This window comes from Candoia aspera, chromosome 5, assembly GCF_035149785.1.
Source record: "Candoia aspera isolate rCanAsp1 chromosome 5, rCanAsp1.hap2, whole genome shotgun sequence".
NCBI lineage: Eukaryota > Metazoa > Chordata > Lepidosauria > Squamata > Boidae > Candoia > Candoia aspera.
This window is the reverse complement of record NC_086157.1, coordinates 33,014,487-33,033,340: the sequence shown is the minus strand read 5'-3', so window position 1 is coordinate 33,033,340 and position 18,854 is coordinate 33,014,487. Positions and strand designations below refer to the sequence as shown.

Sequence of the window (18,854 nt, the reverse complement as noted above, 5' to 3'; positions counted from 1 at the left end):
ATATATTTTTGTCAGCTTGCTTAGACTTGGGCAGTTCCTTCTCCTGCTGTTTCACCACTTTGTTCTATACAGGAAGTCCAAAGCACATTGCAGCAGCAAAAGAAAGAGAAAAAAGGCTAGTTTGGAGGCCCAAATCCCACCTCTTGATTTTATGATTTTGACTAACCATGTATCTTTCTCTACCTTCTCAGTACCGTAATTCTAACAGTTTATCAAATGGTACCTCTGCAGTCTGTTTCCTGCAAGACTCAGAAGTACACTATCTTTAAACAGGAATTTCATTCAACTATTATGAAAAGTAAGTGGTGGTAGAGGAAGATGTGGTAGGAGTGGCTTAGTAGGCTGAGAGAATTTATAGCACCATGCCCTGTTTGAAATGAGCCAGTGAAATCCCAGCAGGCACAAAATGTAATAGAAGATCAATGATGGTGTAATATTTCTCAAAGTCCAAGCAAAGTGTAAGGGTCAGCACCCAGGATTAAGCAAAAACTGAACAGCAGCAGGGTAACCTCAGGCATGCCAAGCTGGTGAAAAGTCATTGTTTTAGCTATAAACTCTTACGACAGACAGTTTTGAAACCTGAGTTCTCGGCGTTCATTCAGGGCGAAGCAGGAGATCATCAGAGCTTCTCCTAAGAGCATTCTATTTTTGAGAAGATCTTACGTGAGTAGATTTCATTTCATAAGGAGTTCAGTCTTTGGCTTCCTATGGGAGCTTCTTTCCCAAACTCTAGAACTGGGAAATGGCTCATTCTCTCCAAATCTGAGGAATTATTCTCTGCATTTTGAAGGGTTGGTTCAGAACTTTCTTACCGAAGAACCAGAACATCCTTCAGTGAGCTTGTAGGTCTCCAAGAACAACTTGCCAGCAGGGAAGCAGGGGGTGTTATGATAGACTTTTACTTCTTAGAAATGCCAGCTATAACTGTACTGTACCCACCTACTGTATATAGATTCGTAAAGCGGATCCCAGCAATTAATTTTATTTTATTTCAGGTAGATTTGAATCATTGTTAAACCATTTGTTCTTTATGCCTTTGGAAAAGATAGAAGATCTAAAGGTGGACTGGGATGTGAAACGTGCTGAAGTTGGGGAGGTGGAAGGAATTCCTCTTCCAAAAGTTATTTGTAACATATGGCATAAAATCTGGGCTTTCCAAGCCAAACCAGATGATCTACTCATTGCAACCTACGCAAAGGCAGGTAGGTAATATCAAATCAAAACTTTATTACAATCATAGACCAGCATAAACATAGGTAATATACAAACAGGGAATGTCCTTTGGCCCCTTTGACTTCTACCTAAGAGTTTCACTAGGATGTTTAACAGGGTTGATGCAGCCCAGAGGAAGCTATCTTGTCAAGACACATTGAAATGAATGGAAGAGTTGCAGGAACATTTGGTTTCACAGAATTTATACAGGAAAGCTTCCCAGTGGATTGTTCCCATATGACATTGAAAGATTTTATTTGTGCTTTGTGACTGTAAACTATGACCTGTTTCTCATATTTAATATATTTATTTCCAATAATTACTTATTTGCACTGGATGATATCATTATGCATTTGTATTTGTTAATACAATATGTACAACATTAAAAGCACAATATTACTTAATCATGTAAAGTCTAAAAATTAACTATTAATGTCCCAGATCAACCTGAGTACATCAGCAATGTTACAGTATAAAATGAGGATCTATGAATTAATGCATCCTAGAATAGCCTTCTGTTTTTATTTTTTTCCTTTGTTTAATAAAAGTAAGAAAAAAGAATAGTGAAAGAAAAAAGGAGAAAAAAAGAAAGCAGTACAATTGTCTCTTTCTTCCTCTCACCTTCTCATTCATGTATATATTATATGCTTTTTTTCATATAACAGTTTCAGTAAAGGATGATTATATTTCATTGTAATTTATCCATATATAATCTTTGTTAGAGCAGGCTTCTCTAATCCAGTGTTCTCCAAATGTTCTGAACTGTAGTTCCCATTAGCCAAGAGACTATTATCTAAGGCACCAGGCTCAGGAGAGCTGCCTTTTACTCTTCATGCATCCCAGGCCATCAAAAAAATATGCCCTTAATGGATGTTCCTCTAAAAGTTCTCCATTAATTGCCAGTATTTAATATGTCAATATTATAGTGTCTCATTTCTGAGGAAATGGATTTTAGTCCATAAAAGCTGGTACCATATCATCTTGCTAGCCTTTAAGGTACCACAATTTTGTTTTTATTTTTTGTTATATTATTAGGTACAACATGGACACAGGAGATTGTAGACATGATCCAGTGTGATGGTAATATCAAAAAATGTAAACGTGGTTCAACTTATGACCGACATCCTTTCATTGAATGGGTTATAAACAAACATTTTCCTTCAGGTAAGTACTCCAGAACCAGATTTGCCAGCTATCTTTTCTAGTTAAGAAGTACAATCCTGCTGCTAAGGATTTAAAAAAAAAAATCTAGACAGTAACATATTTTACTTTGCTAGTCAATTTTGACTACTGTTCCTTGACTGAAACACTAAGATTCATTCTGAAAAAAACAAACAAATCAGAGTCTGTGTGATTCCAGAAGAGTAACTCCTGACACTACTCCACTGTTCCATTCTTAACAGGTTTATATTATTAGTATTATTATTTCGTGGTAAGTAAAAAGATGAAATCTCAGGAGATGGCAGAACCAGGCAGAGTCAGATCTGGTTAGGATTTACATTGGAGACCAGCATGGAATTCCAGGATTATTGGATGGCTTGGGAAGTCGAAAAATGATACAAGAAGTTAATGGCAAACCACTTTTGCATGGATGCCAAGAAACCTACATGGTTGAGTCCATGTGGTCACCAGGAGTTGCGCCTGACATAAAGACAACTGTACAGTACCTTTAAAAAAAACAATGAAAAAATAAAATACAGGAGGGTAAAAAATACATTTTGACCATACTGTTAAAAACAACAGCAACCCTCTACTGTATCAAGTGACAAAGCATTCCTAATAAGTGGCATCAGTTCTTTTCTCTCCTACCCTCTGATGCTGCTAGCTGCCAAAACCTAAAACCATACTGCCTCCCCAGTTTTTCACTATGAACATTTTGTTCAAAGAACAAAGTGATTTAAAAATATACTATCCAGAAGGATAAAAAGTATAAATAGATTAAAACTATAAATATGGGAGGGAGGAATGCTGAACAAATTGACCCAATAGATGAGATGTGTTTGGATGTTCCAAAATTCCAAGGTTAGATCATGATAGGAGACAATATTTATAGTTGCTGCAAAGATCATGGGAAGGGAATAAATAACAGTGTGTTTCACTGTAGGACAAGCTGCAGCAACACATTAGGAATGTACATGAGTTGTAGGAAGTCTGCTTCAGAGCCCCACAAAACAATATTAAAGCTGAAAGGATATTCCTGAATCAAATGTGCTTGGTTCACAGGCCTGGAGAAAGCTGAAGCTATGCCTTCACCAAGAACATTGAAAACTCATCTTCCTGTCCAGTTGATTCCTCCATCCTTTTGGGAGAAAAACTGTAAGGTAATGAGTTGGGGAAGAAACCAGCAGGGGAATCAGCAGGGATGGTATAATCAGGATGGTGCGGCAATCCTGCAATCAAACCCTCACAACCTTTTCATATGTGTTCTATGCACAATGCACATAAAAAGGAGCAGAGCCTCATTTGTGCCATTGCAATTTCCATCTTGACTTTTGACACATACACACCCTCACAGACCCCCTGGAAACATGGATCGATTCCATTTAGAGTAGAAATGATACCAGAACATTAGTCAACCCAAACACCCAGACATGAGAGGTCTCTCACATTGTGTTAATTGTCTTTCCATCTTTTATTGCTTGTGGAGCCAAAGCCTAGTATCCAGATAACTATTTTCCTGTGGAATGCTTTATTGAAAAGAAACTCATCATGAAATGCATTCAGATATTCTTCCTGTGCTGTTCATCTCAGTCTGTCTTACCAGTTCCAGCTTAGCTGAACATAATACAATAGCTGAACACAAAGAGGTGTTTCATACATTGATGTGTTACCCTAGAAGCAGCCAAGGAGGTGACTGCACCCATCAATCCCCCTTCCCATCCTCATTGTCCTGTTCTAGTTTAAAAAATATTTTGAAATATATAGTAACTGTTATTTTTCCACTTGCTTTTCTGGGATAGCAAGTTGGCATAAGGCTGAAAAATTCCCATTGACTGGCTGTTGTGAGGTGGCTTACTTTTAGTGATCACAAGCTTTAATGTGTTTCAGTAAGGCTGGCATAACTGCCTGGAAGCTTGGCCCCTCCTAGGAAGCATCTTATCATAATTGCTTTCAGCGTGATGCCAAATTAGTTGAGACACATTGGTGAATCTTGGCTTCCTCCAGGCACAATTGGGTTGTGGCTTGCTGGCAATATTTTGAGTTTCTTAGCAGAAACGCTAGTACAGAGTGATGGAAGGCCACAGAGATGGGCAGGGCAGAAAAAGCCTCCCATCTACTCATTTATTCTTAAAATTTTGGGCGAACAACTGTGTTAGTCTGGCACCCAATTACTGACTATTAGGGAGACTTAAGTCTATTTGAGCCATGCAGTATTGAGAGGGAAAGTTTGATCCAAGAGTGCATACTGAACTGATCAGCTTTGAGCCCATATTAAGAGGGAAGACTTGAACCTCCTGTTGTGTCAGCAGCACCGGCACCAAAACAAGATTCCATTAGTGCAAGAGAAAATGAAGTCAAGCTCTGTGGCCAGATTAAAAAGTTGGGAGCTGAGAAAATGAATGAGGTCCAAAGTAAAGTGGCCAATCCAAAATTGCTCAGATAGGCAGAGTTTAATAGGTGAGAAATCTCATTAGTTGGCCAGTTATGTCAGACTCACAATGCCCATCACATAGTCAACCCTCCTTTAGCATATGTACTCAATGTATGGAAGCAGCTAAAAAGCCATAAAATCTGCAAAGTGCTTCATGGTCACCTGATCTGATTTCCTGCATCAAAATGGGTCTCCAGTGTGTGAATCTGCTACAACAGGGGGAATTCAGTCAAAGCTTCATTGAACAGAAGTGCTCCTTCAAAGGTTTTCACAGACCTAACATACATAGTTCATCACTAACTCATCCTGAGTTGTAATAATGTTGGTGTCCTCTCATTTCTGCACTCAATCCAGATCATATATGTGGCAAGAAATGCTAAAGACAATCTAGTGTCTTATTATCACTTCCATAGAATGAATCAAATGATGCCTGAGCCAGGAACATGGGAGGAATTTTTTGGGAAATATTTAGATGGAAAAGGTGAGTGTCTTTTGTTTTTTAAAAGAATCACCTTGACTGATTGATTGATTGAATAAATGAACAAAGAAATTTCAAAAATAGCAAAAGAAAAAAGGAAGAAAAGAAAGCAGTACAACAACTATATAATGGCCTCATATATCAGTATACCTATATAAATATTTTTACACAAGTTTCAGAAGAGAATTACCATATTTCATTGCAATTGTCTGTACATAATCTATATTTCTCAGCATTCATTCATAAGTCTCAAGTAAGAGACATCATTCATCAGGTCTTCAGTCTACTGAATCAATGGGGCCATAATTCTTTTCTTTCTAATGTTGAAGGACTAGCCACTTAGTAATAAGAAGGGCACATACTTTTTTAAAGCATAATGAAGGCATTCTCCATATATTTCTGAATTACATACCTATTACATGGAAATAGAAGGCTGGACCATTTTTTTCCAGCTGTCAATTTCCATATAATAGTATATAAGTTAAAAGTATATGAAGAGTCTTCTTTATGTTTCTTTTAAACCTATCCAAAATTTTATCCATTTCTTTTAAATGAAATTCACCAATATTTGCACTGATAATTGAGATGTTGAGAACCCTGCATAGGCACTTGTTCCATCAGAAAAAGAAAATTGTTTTCAGCAGTTCCTGATATAATTCTGGTATTCATACTGTTGAAGGGACTCTGAAGATCAATGTTTTTTATTAATGTTTGGCTCATTTTCTAGCTTTTATGTTCCTCAATCTTTGAAATTTGTCTCTTTGTTGTTTCCTGATAATATTGCTGTTACTGTTTTCTTGGTTTTAAATACTATTTGCCATTGTTAGTATTTTCTAGAAAATGGCACCGTGCTTGAAATAAATAAATGTCTTTGATAGTTGTTGCAGAATAATTAATTTTTTATGGTTGAATACCTAGTGCTAAATGCTTATCCTAATCTGCCAAGTTTCAGGGTTGCGGTTTTGTCCCTTCCCCACATCCACCCCCAAAACTGAAAGAGCCTTTTGTTGCCCCATCAGAGGAACCATAAGTATGCACCTGAAGAAATTTCAGGGGCTAACTGGCAAACAGTCATATCTCACAGATGATGTGTTTTCTCAAAAAACAGAGCCCAGTATGTTAGATTAATTTTGAACAGACAAACAGATGGAGGGCTTGCTTATGAGTCCAATTAACCACTTGTAATACTAGGAGTCCTCCTTCATTCTAAATGGGAGTATGGTTTCCTGGATGCTGATGCAATTAGATGGTGGAGGGGAAGTGTCAAGATGAGCCATTTAATTGTCCCCTGCCATAGTATAATTTTGTTTTCAATTCTTTGACTATAACTAACTCTGATGCATAGCAAATAGAACAGCTTAACCCACTGGATTAGCACTGACATTCCTGCCTATAAACTATTTTATATGTATATTTCTAATTTTAAAACCATTTTGCCTTTCTTACAGTCATAGCCATTGATCTGTCTGATCCCAGATAAATGCTTTCTTTTATTGGCAAGCTTCCATATATTTTAGAAATATGTTTTTTGCAATATATATCTTTGAACAATCTTTTAACCAGCATCATGACCTCCTTCTAATGCTAGTTAACCTTATTTTTAAATTGCAGTGCTATGGGGATCCTGGCATGATCATGTAAAAGGATGGTGGAAGGCTAAAGCTAGTAATCGTGTTCTCTTTCTTCTCTATGAAGATATGAAAGAGGTGTGTGTTGCAGAAATTCAATCTACAAACTTGCTAAAAGTAAACTCTTTGGATTTAAACTAAGAGTGAATGTTCTATTGAACATATTGGAACTCAGCTAATACAACTCAACATATATCACATTAACTTGTTACCACAATGATCTATCTATCTAGTTGGTGTTTTGTTGTTGATAAACAACAGGCATTTATTTATTTATGTATTTGTTTGTTTGTTTGATTGATTTTGCCACCGCCCATCTCCCCACAAAGGGGGGACTCTGGGCAGCTTACAAGAAATACAATAAAGAGGTATAGGGATCCTCTTCCATTGGCATCCATAGGAATTTGTCAAGTGATTAGAGCAGCACCTGAACATTCAGGGTAATGGTCATAAGTTCAGAGAAGCAACTTCATTACTCCTTAAAACAACCTTATGACATGAATCTGACTGAGATAAAGTAGTTGGCTCTGAATCACTCAGTGTCCTTTTGTGGTGAGATGGAGAATTGAGGCTGGTTCTCCCTGTCACAGCCCTACAGCTATACCACTAGGCTCTATGGATTGCCATAAGGATTATCTTAGTGCCTTCAACCATTCATTTAGACTGATGTTTTACCACAAATTCACTGTAGGAGAATTATCTATATGCCTATAATCAGTCACTGAATGACTAATACAGAGATTCCATACCAAAATCACACATGTATATATCACCTAGACATCACCGCCTGAGCGCAAGGAAGCTAAACAAGTTCAAATCCGTTTAGTACCTGAAAATATGAAAATAAAATGTACCTGGAAATACATCGAGTAAATTGGAAGAGGGCAATGACAAACCACTTCTACATTATTATATACAAAATCATATAGATCTTCCCATGCAGCACCTTCCATGAGGTTTGTCAAAATCTGCAAGATGGTGGACATGGCATTGTGATTGAAGCCCCACTGCTATGAAAGGGGCAGAGCTTTGATCCTGAAGCCTTGCCTGCCATCTTGCAGATTTTGACATGTCCCTACAAGACTCTCACAGGATCATGAATTCACCAGGAGTCAAGCTCAATTCAATGGGCTTTATTTTCATTTCTAACAGCCAGTAAGCCACCTGTTCTTAGAGGTGTTTTTCTGATCTAATCCTTTTTAATGCCACTTAAAGAAGCTGTCGTGTACTGTATGTAGTGGCACTGAATTCTATCATTCATTATTTGAAGTGGAACTTTACTTTCCAATGCCTTTCCTGGCCCTTGTCCTGTAAATTAGTTTCAAGAACTGTGAGAGAATGAATTAAAGGTCCTCTTCTCCATAATACCCATCACTAGATATAGAAACTGTTGATGACTTATTTTACTTTTTCTTTAGTTACTCTTCTTTATTCTGTTAGCGATTTTATTTTGCTTCTTTCCACTTCACAGAATCCTAGGCGTGAAATCCAGAAAATATTGCAATTCTTGGAGAAGGATGTGGAGAAGGATGTTCTGGAGAAGATAATTCATTACACCCAATTTGAAATAATGAAAGACAACCCCATGGCAAACTACACCTTTTTACCTCCACAAATAATGGACCATTCAATCTCCCCATTCATGAGAAAAGGTGCTACAGTATTTTGCAATATTTGGGTTTTCAATATTTTATCTTCCTCTTCTTCTCCCTCTCCCTCCTCCTATGTCTAGATGAACACCTTCTTTGGCATTATCTTGCAACATACTGTATGTCTTTTCATTTTGTTTCTTATGGAATTGCATTTAGCATCCACACAATTTGATTACTGCTCATATAGCCGATGCATCCCATCCATACTAAAGGTCAGATCATGACAGGCTATATTCAGGCTGCTTCATACTAGTTCCACCCACCTTGGCCTCTCCCTCCCACCCCCGTTCACTTCTGTGAACCACATGCACAACATTTCAGATACCTGCATGTGTAAATAAAAGAATAGGAATTCCTTGCTAAATCCTCTTATCATAAGGCTAGTATTTTTCCAGTTACACATTCAGTGTTTTGTAACCATGGTGGAAAAAAAGCATGTTATGCAATGAAGCATTTAAGAATGTGATCCACATGATCCATTAGCTAAAGCAGATTAATGTATAAAGGAATTGTCCCTACTGAACATTAGTTCAGATGTAATCGGCAAGAATGTTGGCAACAGGTTTGTGAACCACTTTTACCTCCTCATAGTACTGCCATATTCTTTTTTTAAATAAAAATATTTGTACAATACTATATTGAATATCTTTATGTACATACACAAGACAGTGCCTTTTCATGCACGAAAAGTAAAAAGGTTGGTAGTGACAAGGTGTGGATTTAATATAAATACTTGCACACATCCTCCCAAAAGCCAGAGCTTTGAGCACTGTTTTTGTTTCAACGCCTTAGTCTAGCCAACACCTTGGGACTCCTGGTCATATACCATCCAAGTCCTAACCAAGCCCAAGATTTTGTATGCGTCTTTCTACCTCAGTGGAATATTCTCAGTCACAACAAAACTGGGTGAAAAAAGACTAAACAGGATGTTTAAAAAATGACTAATGCATGAGAACTGTAACCTGGATTAAAATTAATACTGAACATATATATTTAACATTAAAAGATCCATCTGGAATTTGACAGCAGTCTTTCTGGCCTAGATAATTATTTTCAACAGTATAGATTAGAACCTGATTATGTTACTAAATACTGGCATAGGAAAAAAACAGAACTTGAATATAATTGAAGAGAACATGTAAAAGTTAACTGATTTCTCTGACTGTGTTTGTCTCTGTTCTAGGAGTTGTAGGGGATTGGAAGGATTATTTTACTGTGGCACAAAATGAGAAATTTGATTCAGACTATAAGAAGAAGATGGCAGGAACTTCTCTTACTTTCCGCATGGAGCTGTAGAGGAAGAAAAAAAAGTCATTAGTGTTTTACGTCATTGAAGTCTGAAGTTTAAACCTAGGGATCAGTCCTTTTATTCTCCAGATTGCTTACTTGGATGTATTGGATAATAAAAATGTATTCATTCAGTGCAGAATGTATCATTTTCACACTTATAGTTTTATACTCCCCAGTAATGACCTTCTTTACTTTATGTCATCCTACCCCAATCGAGCATTCTCCATATAAACTGGACTACAGCTTCAAAAATTGAATGAATAATAAAATAAAATAAAATAAAATAAGCAGCCAGCCAATACTGCCCTCAACCTGTTAGGCGCAGATTAATGGCATTATAATCCCATCATTTCTGAAGAGCATCAGGGTGGGAAAGGAGATATAAACTACATCATTGACAAGCAGCTAAAAACTTATATTTATTAAATTTGCATTCATTACTTACTAAGAAGCATTCATACTGCATGCGGTAGAACCTTTGAAGTAGGATATTTAGGTTTGTCCCATGAGGATCTGACAATATACCATGGCAACTTCTATTTGGTGATGTTTTCCAGAACTTTTGGGATCCCTTGAGCACCTGGACATCAAGGAAGGGCCTCACATGTGTAATAACATAATTGCACAAATGAATGCCAGTTACATAATTTGTATCATTTGTGTCATGACATCATGATGCACATTCCACCATCAGGTCTTAAAGACACTTATCCTTGAGGACTATCTCTGTGGGAGATCACAATTTTTCCGGCACTGTAATTAAATGCTAGGTTTACCTAGTTGTTGGTTTCAGAACCACAGATAATCTGGTCCTACACACAAGGATTTGCAAGTAAACTCATTATGTCCCGTATGACTTTCTCTCAATATTGTATGTTGTCCTTACATGAATCATGATCAAACATGTAAAAATCCAGTTACCAACGTAACTTAACCTATCTAGCTATTACAGTCACCATCTTGGGTTATCAATACTTCATATTATTACTGTTCCATATCTTCCAGAGCTATTCCCTGCAATGAAAAAGTTTCAAAAAAATCTCAGCCCAGAAAAGTCTAGCTCTAAATTTGAAGCACTTAGAGAAAGCCTTCTAGTTGCTTTCTCCCCTTGGTGTTTCTTGTTGGGCTTCTATCTCTCTGGGTGACTATGTTGTTGTTGTTGTTATTTTATCCTGCCTTGTTTTCTTAACTTGTTCACTCTTTTAAGCACTCCTTAAAAGCATTCCTATATCTGGCCAACATGGATGCAATCCCACCTCCTTTCAGATATGAAATGTTTCAGAAAGTGATATACAGTAGCTGTTTCTAGAATATTAATCTTCTGATTTATATTGTTTAAATAATCAAACTTCCTTTGAACAAATTAAAATGGAATTAATGCACACATACATGAACTGTTTAAAAACATAGAGTTAAAATGGGTGCAATCCGGGGCTCCTCGTAGACTCACAGCTCCTGCTCGAAGAGCAGGTGGCAGCCATGGCTAGGAGGGCCTTTGCACACCTTCAGGTTGTGCGCCAGTTGCGCCCATTCCTGGACCGGGAGGCACTACTCATAGTCACTCATGCCCTCGTGACCTCCCGTCCGGATTACTGCACTGCACTCTACATGGGGCTGCCCTTGAAGAACATTCAGAAGCTTCAGCTGGTGCAGAATACAGCTGCCCGGGTAGTAAATGGAGTTGAATATTTGACACACGTAACACCACTGCTACGGGAGCTGCATTGAATGCCGCTGTGCTTCCGGGTGCAATTCAAGGTGCTGGTTGTCACCTTTAGAGCCCTTCATGGCTTGGGACCGGGTTACCTAAGGGACCGTCTTCTCCCAGTTGTCTCTACCCATCCAGTTCGATCTGGTAGATTGGGCATGCTACGGATCCCATCAGCCAAAGAATGTCAGTTGGCAGGGACTAGAAGGCGTGCCTTTTCAGCCATATTTATTTTGTATTGTAACCATTTTAATTGTAATGGTTTAATTGTTTTATGGTTTTTATCATTGTAAGCCGCCCAGAGTCACTTGCTGAGATGGGCGGCTATAGAAATGGAATAAATAAATAAATAAGACCTGGATCTTCCAAATTATTTTAAAAATACTTTCCACTTGTTTTACTTGAGGAGCAGTGCTTCTGTGAGCTTCTTGATAACAGGGCAAGAAAAATCTTTATTGTCAAGTTTCTCAGGCAATATAGGTGTTTCCAATCAATTTCTAGTGCTACCAGTCAAAAAGATGTGGCTATTTTCTTCTTTGACAGATTTTATTTCATTTTAAAGAAAAAGGTGGAAAAAGGAGCAAAAAAAACATGGGAGGATTACAAATGGAAGACACTCTTGCCCTGCCCCCTTGTAAAATCCATGTTTATCAGAGGATGATTGCAAGTAAAACCTAGTCTGAAAGCATCCTATCCCTTAGCAATGTTTTACATTAGGTGGAAGGAGTCAAAATGTACCCACATTAAGGAGCAACTTGTGGTTATTGAAGGAAAATAAACTTGACATATTTTTGCATGTAAATGATAATTTACCAATCAAAGCGAATATTTGTAGCTCAGGGTTGAACTGTGGAGTCCTTGGTGCTCTGTGAGCTTTGTTGTTTTCTTGCAGACATTTCATACAGTGCAAAGACTGTAACAGCCACTATGTAAGACAGACAGGCAGAAGACTAGCAGAGCGCATAACACCAACTATCAGTCAGAAGACACAATGAAAGCTCCTTAATCTCACAACACATGGACGCTCAACCATAGTTTCAACTGGGAAACTGTTAGCATCCTAGACTAAGCCAAATCCAAAAACACTAGAGAATTCCTGGAAGCCTGGCACTCAGGCAAAGCAGCCATCAAGAGACACATAGAAGTAAACGACATTTACATACCATTCAAAAGAGACAATAGAAAAGCCAAAGACCAGAACACCTCCCCACCAGCAATCAACACCCACGTATGGAAAGACTAACACAAGGATTAACACCAGATGAACAATCAAAGAGCACAATACACCCTAATCAAGGAACTATTAACTCAGCCAATCAACCCAGCAGCAAACAACAGCCCAACCAAGGAGCTCCCAAGGAGAGAGCAACACCTCCACCAACACAAGCTGGACAAACCACAGTATATAAACAGAGAGCAAGGCCCACTCCCTCTTCACACTGAAGATGTTGCCTAGCCTGGCAATGAAACGTCTGCAAGAAAACAACAGTGCTCAGAGAGCACCAAAGACTCCACAATGATAATCTAATGGTTTCCTAAAAGAAATCATTATCAAAAATCAATACAAATTACCTCAGAGTAAGTATGTTTGTGAAAGGTGAAAGGTCCACTGTGCAAGCACCAAGTCACGTCTGACCCTTTGGAGGGACACCGCTTTCACAGCATTTTCTTGGCAGATTATAACGGGGTGGTTTGCCATTGCCTTCTCCAGTCCTGTTTCCCAGCAAGCTGGGTACTCATTTTACTGACCTCGGAAGGATGGAAGGCTGGGTCAACCTGAGCCAGCTACCTGAAAATCCAGCCTCCGCTGGGATCGGTCATGGGGAGAGTTTCGGTTGCAATACTGCTGCCTACCGCTCTGCGCCACACGAGGCTATAATATATTTATAATGGGAATTTAATGGGAAATATATTTTATTTTATTTTATTTATCAAATTTCTTATCACCGCCCATCTCCCCCACAAAGGAGGGACTCTTTTGCGGATATTATCTCCCATTTTCTCCTTCAAAAATCTTAGAAGGGAGAAAGCTAGCCCATTTGGTAATTCAGTTTGCTTTGCTTGACCTCAGTATTTTCCCATTGTGTTTTACCGTTTGGAATGCATGAGGCTAAAAATGTTAGTTTATATATTTATACAGCAACATAATTTAATTTGGCCTGACTGTAGTCACAACTTGCACACCCAGATGAGAGTACATGACCCACATGTTTCAAGCTTGCAACTTAGTTTCAAGCCTCAAAGGCTAAAGATAAATAAGCCTTCAGTGTAGCCTTGCAACCCAAAGACCCCACCTATGCAATTTTTGTGACATTCAGCTTTTGTTGGCTTCCTTCCAAAAAAAGTATTTAATCTTCCCAACCTAATCAACAGGCCTGGGAGCTCTGCTACTCTTCCATCCAATTAACTAGGTTTAAGCCTGTTTAGCTTGTCACCCTCAGTCAGTGGGGCTAGATGCTGCCCCCAGCTGCTCCCAAAGAAGTTATAAATTGAAGTACTGTAAAATCAGCCCTAGGAAGCAGGCAATGGCAAACTCCTTCTGACGTCTTGACAAGAAAACTGCAGGCACTAGTCCAGGCAGTCTCCGAGAATCGGACACCATTGAACGGGAAAAAAAAGTCGTTGAAGGGAAGAAGAATATAAAAATAATGATTTATTTTATGCAGTGTTCGTGGCGGTGGTGGTAATATAACTCCACCCCACCCGCCACAGCAGAATCCGCATCTCAAGCTAAAGAGAGGTCGGAGAAAACAGCGAAGGCCAGTCGGAGCGGAGGGATATAGAAAGAAACTTGAAACAGGTAAGGAAGCCCGTCCGTTGCCATGGCAATTCAGCGTCCGAAAATTCGAAATTCGAAACTTGGCCGCGCTTAGAACTACAGCACTAGATCTGGGCGGCAAGAATCAGGCGACCGCTAGGGGTCCTCAACGCGATTGCAGGACACTCGCTGCTGCCATCTGGTGGTCAACCGGATGTTTGCAGCCCTAGTCGAGCTCCGCTTCGGCCGCGTTCGCAGTGGTTTCGCTGACGTCAGCGGAGGGCGCGCGGACGGACGGTGACGAAGGCGGAAGCGGTTCGGAGCTGCTGGGAAGGCGTGGAGGCGATCTCCCTTTCCCCACCTCAGCCGGAATCAGCGCCGCGATGGAGGTAACCCGGCCGCAGGGAGTGGGGGGGCCGTGGGGCGCCGCGTGGGGAGTCGAACCTGCCCTGGTTTGCTCGCCTGCAAGCGACGTGGCTTGGCTTGGCTTGGCTTTTCCGCTTCTCTTTCCCTCCGGCTGTAAAAGGGCCTCTGCCACCGCCGTGGGTGGGTCGCCCCGTTTTTCGGGGTGAGGAGCGATAAAATCCCACTGGATGGTGCTCCAGTTGGCTTGATATTCTTTTCTGACTGATCAGAACCCGTGGGGGTTCCCTGCTCGCTTCTCTTTCCACAAGTCCTCTGGAAACATTGCAAAATGGATTTACCTGAACGGCTGCAATTCTTTAAGCAGCCTGGGAATAGATCCTACTCAGCACAGCCCGTGTCGCTATAAGTTGGGTTTTCTCCCCACTTCAGATCTACAGTGAAGAACAAGTTAATGAGATGTGGGCACAATCCATTGCTTGATTTTGGCTTCATATGTTGGGTGAACTCACTATAGTTTATTCAATAAACTGTGGTTAAATAATCTATGGTTTACTCTAATGTATAAACCCATTCTGACTTTTTTTTGAGATAATGAACTCCAGGTGGTATAATCAAAAAGCACCTTGCAGTTATCATTCATATTTCTCTTAGTGGGTTTGTGGAATGAAAGTCAGTAGTAGGGAACATGAATTCAAGTAAATATAGCGATGTCTGGACTCTCCCGCATCTGCCCTCCCCCCAGCTAAATGAAGCAGGATGGTGGTTAATTAAAAGGCTAATTGGGAAGGTTTGGGACATTATAATGTGCTTTCTGAATATAATTTTCTCTGTTCTGCTGACATTTTGATGACTGTCTTTGGAATGAGTTTATCTTCTAACCTTCTGTGTGCCAGCCTATTGCATAGAAACAAGACCAGTTTTTAAAAATCTGATGTCCTCAGCTATGTTTGGCCTTATACCTCATTGTAAACTGCTGCCTATTTTAAAAATGGAAGAACTGCAATTCTAATATACAGAGCCAAGCCTCCTTAACACATTTTGATGGTACTGAAATAATGGGGAATATATATGCCTCTGTGTATATAGTGGGTAATTGTTTTAAGGTGAGTATTCCAAAGATCAGAGGGCAGGAGAATAAAATACATTGCTTTATAAAATTCTAACTGAAAAAGTTAAGGATCAGTTTGAGACTCTTAACTCTTTGAATTCTTGCTGATAGTCAATGAAAAATAATCACTTTTGCATATCAACATTACAAGCCTGCACTGAGTAAAAAAATATGCAGTGTGGCAATATCTTGCTTTGCAAATATTGACATTAAATACTGTTCCCCATATATACAACCTATTTGATCAATTTGAGATTATTCAGATTAAGTAATCTACAAAAAGGTGATCAGCATTTGACAAAAATACAAAGCCAAAATAGTTCTAAATGTTGTAGGAAGAAAATTGAGCTAAACTTTCCTTGTCAGTTAGTATCTACAAGCAATGAGTTCCAGGAATATGTTGTTTATTTTTTGAGTAAGCTTCCTTGTTTTGAGCTACAAGTTTTCTACCAGAAGGTGGTGCTGGGAGACTGATGTTTCTTTCTGTAGGATGTGCCTTGGAGGATTCTTTAAGGTTCACTTCTATTTTTCAAAGTTTTAATATTAACATAAAGTCATTAAGGATTTTAGAGTGAGATGCCATAATGTTCAAGTATCACCCAGTTGTGTGGGCACTATAGTATACCTGGCATAGCATGGCAGGAATAAGCTTAATGTACCCCCTTCACAGTTTGGCCTCTTTCCCTTCTCCTCACTTGTCATAGCTGCAAAAAGAGTTTAAAATCCCTTTGCCCATGTTTTTAATTAACAACAAATTAATATCCCCCTGCCATATCATCTAGGTATGACAAGTCTGATTAATGTTAACTATGGCCTGTTTAAATTGTGGATTGTGAAACTAACTTGGTCCTATCAAACATTTATTTGCAATAATTTAAAATAGATGAAAATTTGTATTTTCCCCTCATAGCTATCCCAGAGAAGGAGAGAAGAGAAGCATATAAGCCCAGGAATAATGTCTTACATCGTAATACACTTTTGTTTCTCATAATATCCAAACACATTTTTCTTTTTATCAGATCCAGAGGAGGTAGTGGGTTTCCTAACTGAACTTCAGTATATAATCCTGTAATTTTTTTCTTCCAGGAGTAAATTGTGCACAGTAAAACTGTGGAATGCTTTGGATAAGATTGGAAAAGGTGCTTTGGAATACCCAAGAGCATAAATGCAGCACCTGTCTGTGTATCATATAAAAATCCATCTTTTTCTGAGATCACATGGCTGCTGCGGAAGCCTGCAGATAAGTCTAATGCTCCCCCATGAAAGGAATTTTGTGCCTTCAAGTCAGTCTTAACTCCTGATGACCACATGGAGTCCCTGCAATTTTTTTGGCAACAATTTTAGAAGTGGTTTTGCCTTCGCCTTCTTCCTAGGGCTGAGAGGGAATGACTAGATCAAGGTCACCCAGTTGGTTTTCTGCCTAAGGCAGGACTAGAACTCAGTATCCCGGTTTTTAGCCTGATGCCCTAACCACTATACCAAACTGGCTCCCATTGCCCCTCCCCTTTACCATTAAAGCAGAAACCTTGCAGCAGCAATGCAGCCCCAGAAAAAGACGCACCTGATTTAATAAGCAACAAATAGATCCTGCATTCACCTCTTCTTAGTCAAATCCAAAGCACTACATAGCTTTAGCAAGCATCATTGAATATTTTGGGGTAAACATAATGCAGAATTGCTAAGATCTCTTTTTGTATTTTTAAATGTTAATTACTATTTTAGCTGGTTTAAGGATGGTATTGTTTTAAATGCTATTTTTTTGTCAGCTGCTTTTTGGAATAAGTATATGATTGGAGAACAAATAATAAATTCTGATATGCCATGCTTTTTTCAATATAAAACTTTATTTCTGCTTAGCTGCAAGATAATGGACCAGAAATGGCAGCTTCTCCTTCCACAGCCACAGGGAAATCAAAGGTAATCTTTGAGATGGGCAGTGACTAAATTTGAAATATAAATAAATAAATAAAATATTTCTACAAACATTTTTGTAGGAATAATGAAATAATGCCTCCATGGAGTGGCATGTTTATAATCATAGAGTTGGAAGTCACTATCAGGGTCATCTAGATCAGTGTTTCTCAACTTCAGCAACTTTAAGATGTATGGACTTCAACTCCCAGAATTCCCCAGCCAGTATGCTGGCTGGGGAATTCTGATAGTTGAAGTCATCTTAAAGTTGCTGAGGTTGAGAAACACTGGGCTAGATTACTACCTCCACCCCCCACTCTGTGCAGGATTCAATGGAGCATCTCTAACAGGTGACTATGTAGCCCCTGTTTAAAGACTTATAATGAAGGAGAACTCCATATCACAGCCTGTTTCACTGGCTGATAGCTTATACAGTCCGGAAATTTGTCCTGATGTCTAGTCTGAGCCTGCTTCCTTGTAGTTTTAACCAGTTGGACCTGATCTCTGAGGCAATAATAAATTCACTTTCTCTTCTATGTGACAAGTCTTCAGATTTTTTTAGACTGTTCTTATCTCCTATTAGTTATTTCTTCTGTAAGCTAAGATACCCAGATCCTTTAACCATTCTTCATACGGCTTGATTAACAGACAGACACCATCTTGGTAGTAATCCTCTGAATTTGCTCTGATTTGTCACTGTTTTTTTTCTGAACAGTGGTGCTTAGAATGGGATACAGTACTCCAGGAGGACCGATTTAATAAAATGGTTCATTTGCTTTAAATGTAAAAGCAGAGTCATTGCAGTTATTAACAAGTTTATTTGGCAAGTAAATATGGATATAGTTTTTGCTGGAAACATATGTTCTAATCATACCCTGAAAAGTGATTGAAGTTCTACTTTTTATTTTTTTACTGGTCTTTCATGCAATAATCTCATTAAAATAAAATACAGCTTTTACATTGTTCAGGTATTCCGTCTAAACTTCCTTCTGTATGTAATCAGTTTGGCAGGTAAAAGAGTTATAAAAATCTGAAGACATTTGTATGTATTTTTTTTCCTTCTTGTCAGTCCTTTTTGCATTTTAACCTTTGCAATAACTTGAAAAACTGCTGAAAATTCAGTTAGAAATTAATGTCCAGTTATTCAGGTA

At 38.8% G+C, this 18,854-nt stretch overlaps 2 protein-coding genes across 4 annotated transcripts in view; both read left to right on the top strand.

The window, feature by feature from the left end:
• Nucleotides 1-506: 506 nt before the first annotated feature.
• SULT1C4 (sulfotransferase family 1C member 4) lies at nucleotides 507-9,983 on the top strand. Of its 3 annotated transcripts, none has more exons than XM_063304919.1 (8): nucleotides 507-663; nucleotides 1,000-1,202; nucleotides 2,248-2,376; nucleotides 3,436-3,533; nucleotides 5,159-5,285; nucleotides 6,894-6,988; nucleotides 8,382-8,562; nucleotides 9,746-9,983. In XM_063304919.1, exons 2-8 carry the CDS (start codon nucleotides 1,031-1,033, stop codon nucleotides 9,856-9,858), a joined length of 915 nt encoding a protein of 304 aa, XP_063160989.1. In that variant the 5' UTR covers nucleotides 507-663; nucleotides 1,000-1,030; the 3' UTR covers nucleotides 9,859-9,983. The 3 variants fall into 3 exon arrangements, with proteins under 3 accessions (XP_063160989.1, XP_063160988.1, XP_063160990.1); XM_063304918.1 differs by having other exon boundaries at nucleotides 996-1,202; XM_063304920.1 differs by lacking the exon at nucleotides 507-663 and adding an exon at nucleotides 757-846.
• A 4,617-nt stretch (nucleotides 9,984-14,600) lies between these two features.
• GCC2 (GRIP and coiled-coil domain containing 2) overlaps nucleotides 14,601-18,854 on the top strand; it is a 30,507-nt gene continuing 26,253 nt past the window's right edge. The window contains exons 1-2 of the mRNA XM_063304917.1: nucleotides 14,601-14,707; nucleotides 17,650-17,709. Coding sequence (XP_063160987.1) covers nucleotides 14,702-14,707; nucleotides 17,650-17,709 — 66 coding nt within the window. The 5' untranslated portion in view covers nucleotides 14,601-14,701. The remainder of the gene's footprint in view (nucleotides 14,708-17,649; nucleotides 17,710-18,854) is intronic.

Coding starts and splice junctions, on each gene's coding strand:
- SULT1C4 (XM_063304919.1), top strand. CDS start 1,031: ATGCCTTTGGAAAAGATAGAAGATCTAAAGGTGGACTGGGATGTGAAA. Junction 3,534..5,158: donor TTTGGGAGAAAAACTGTAAG/GTAATGAGTTGG, acceptor CACTCAATCCAG/ATCATATATGTGGCAAGAAA. Junction 5,286..6,893: donor GAAATATTTAGATGGAAAAG/GTGAGTGTCTTT, acceptor TTTAAATTGCAG/TGCTATGGGGATCCTGGCAT.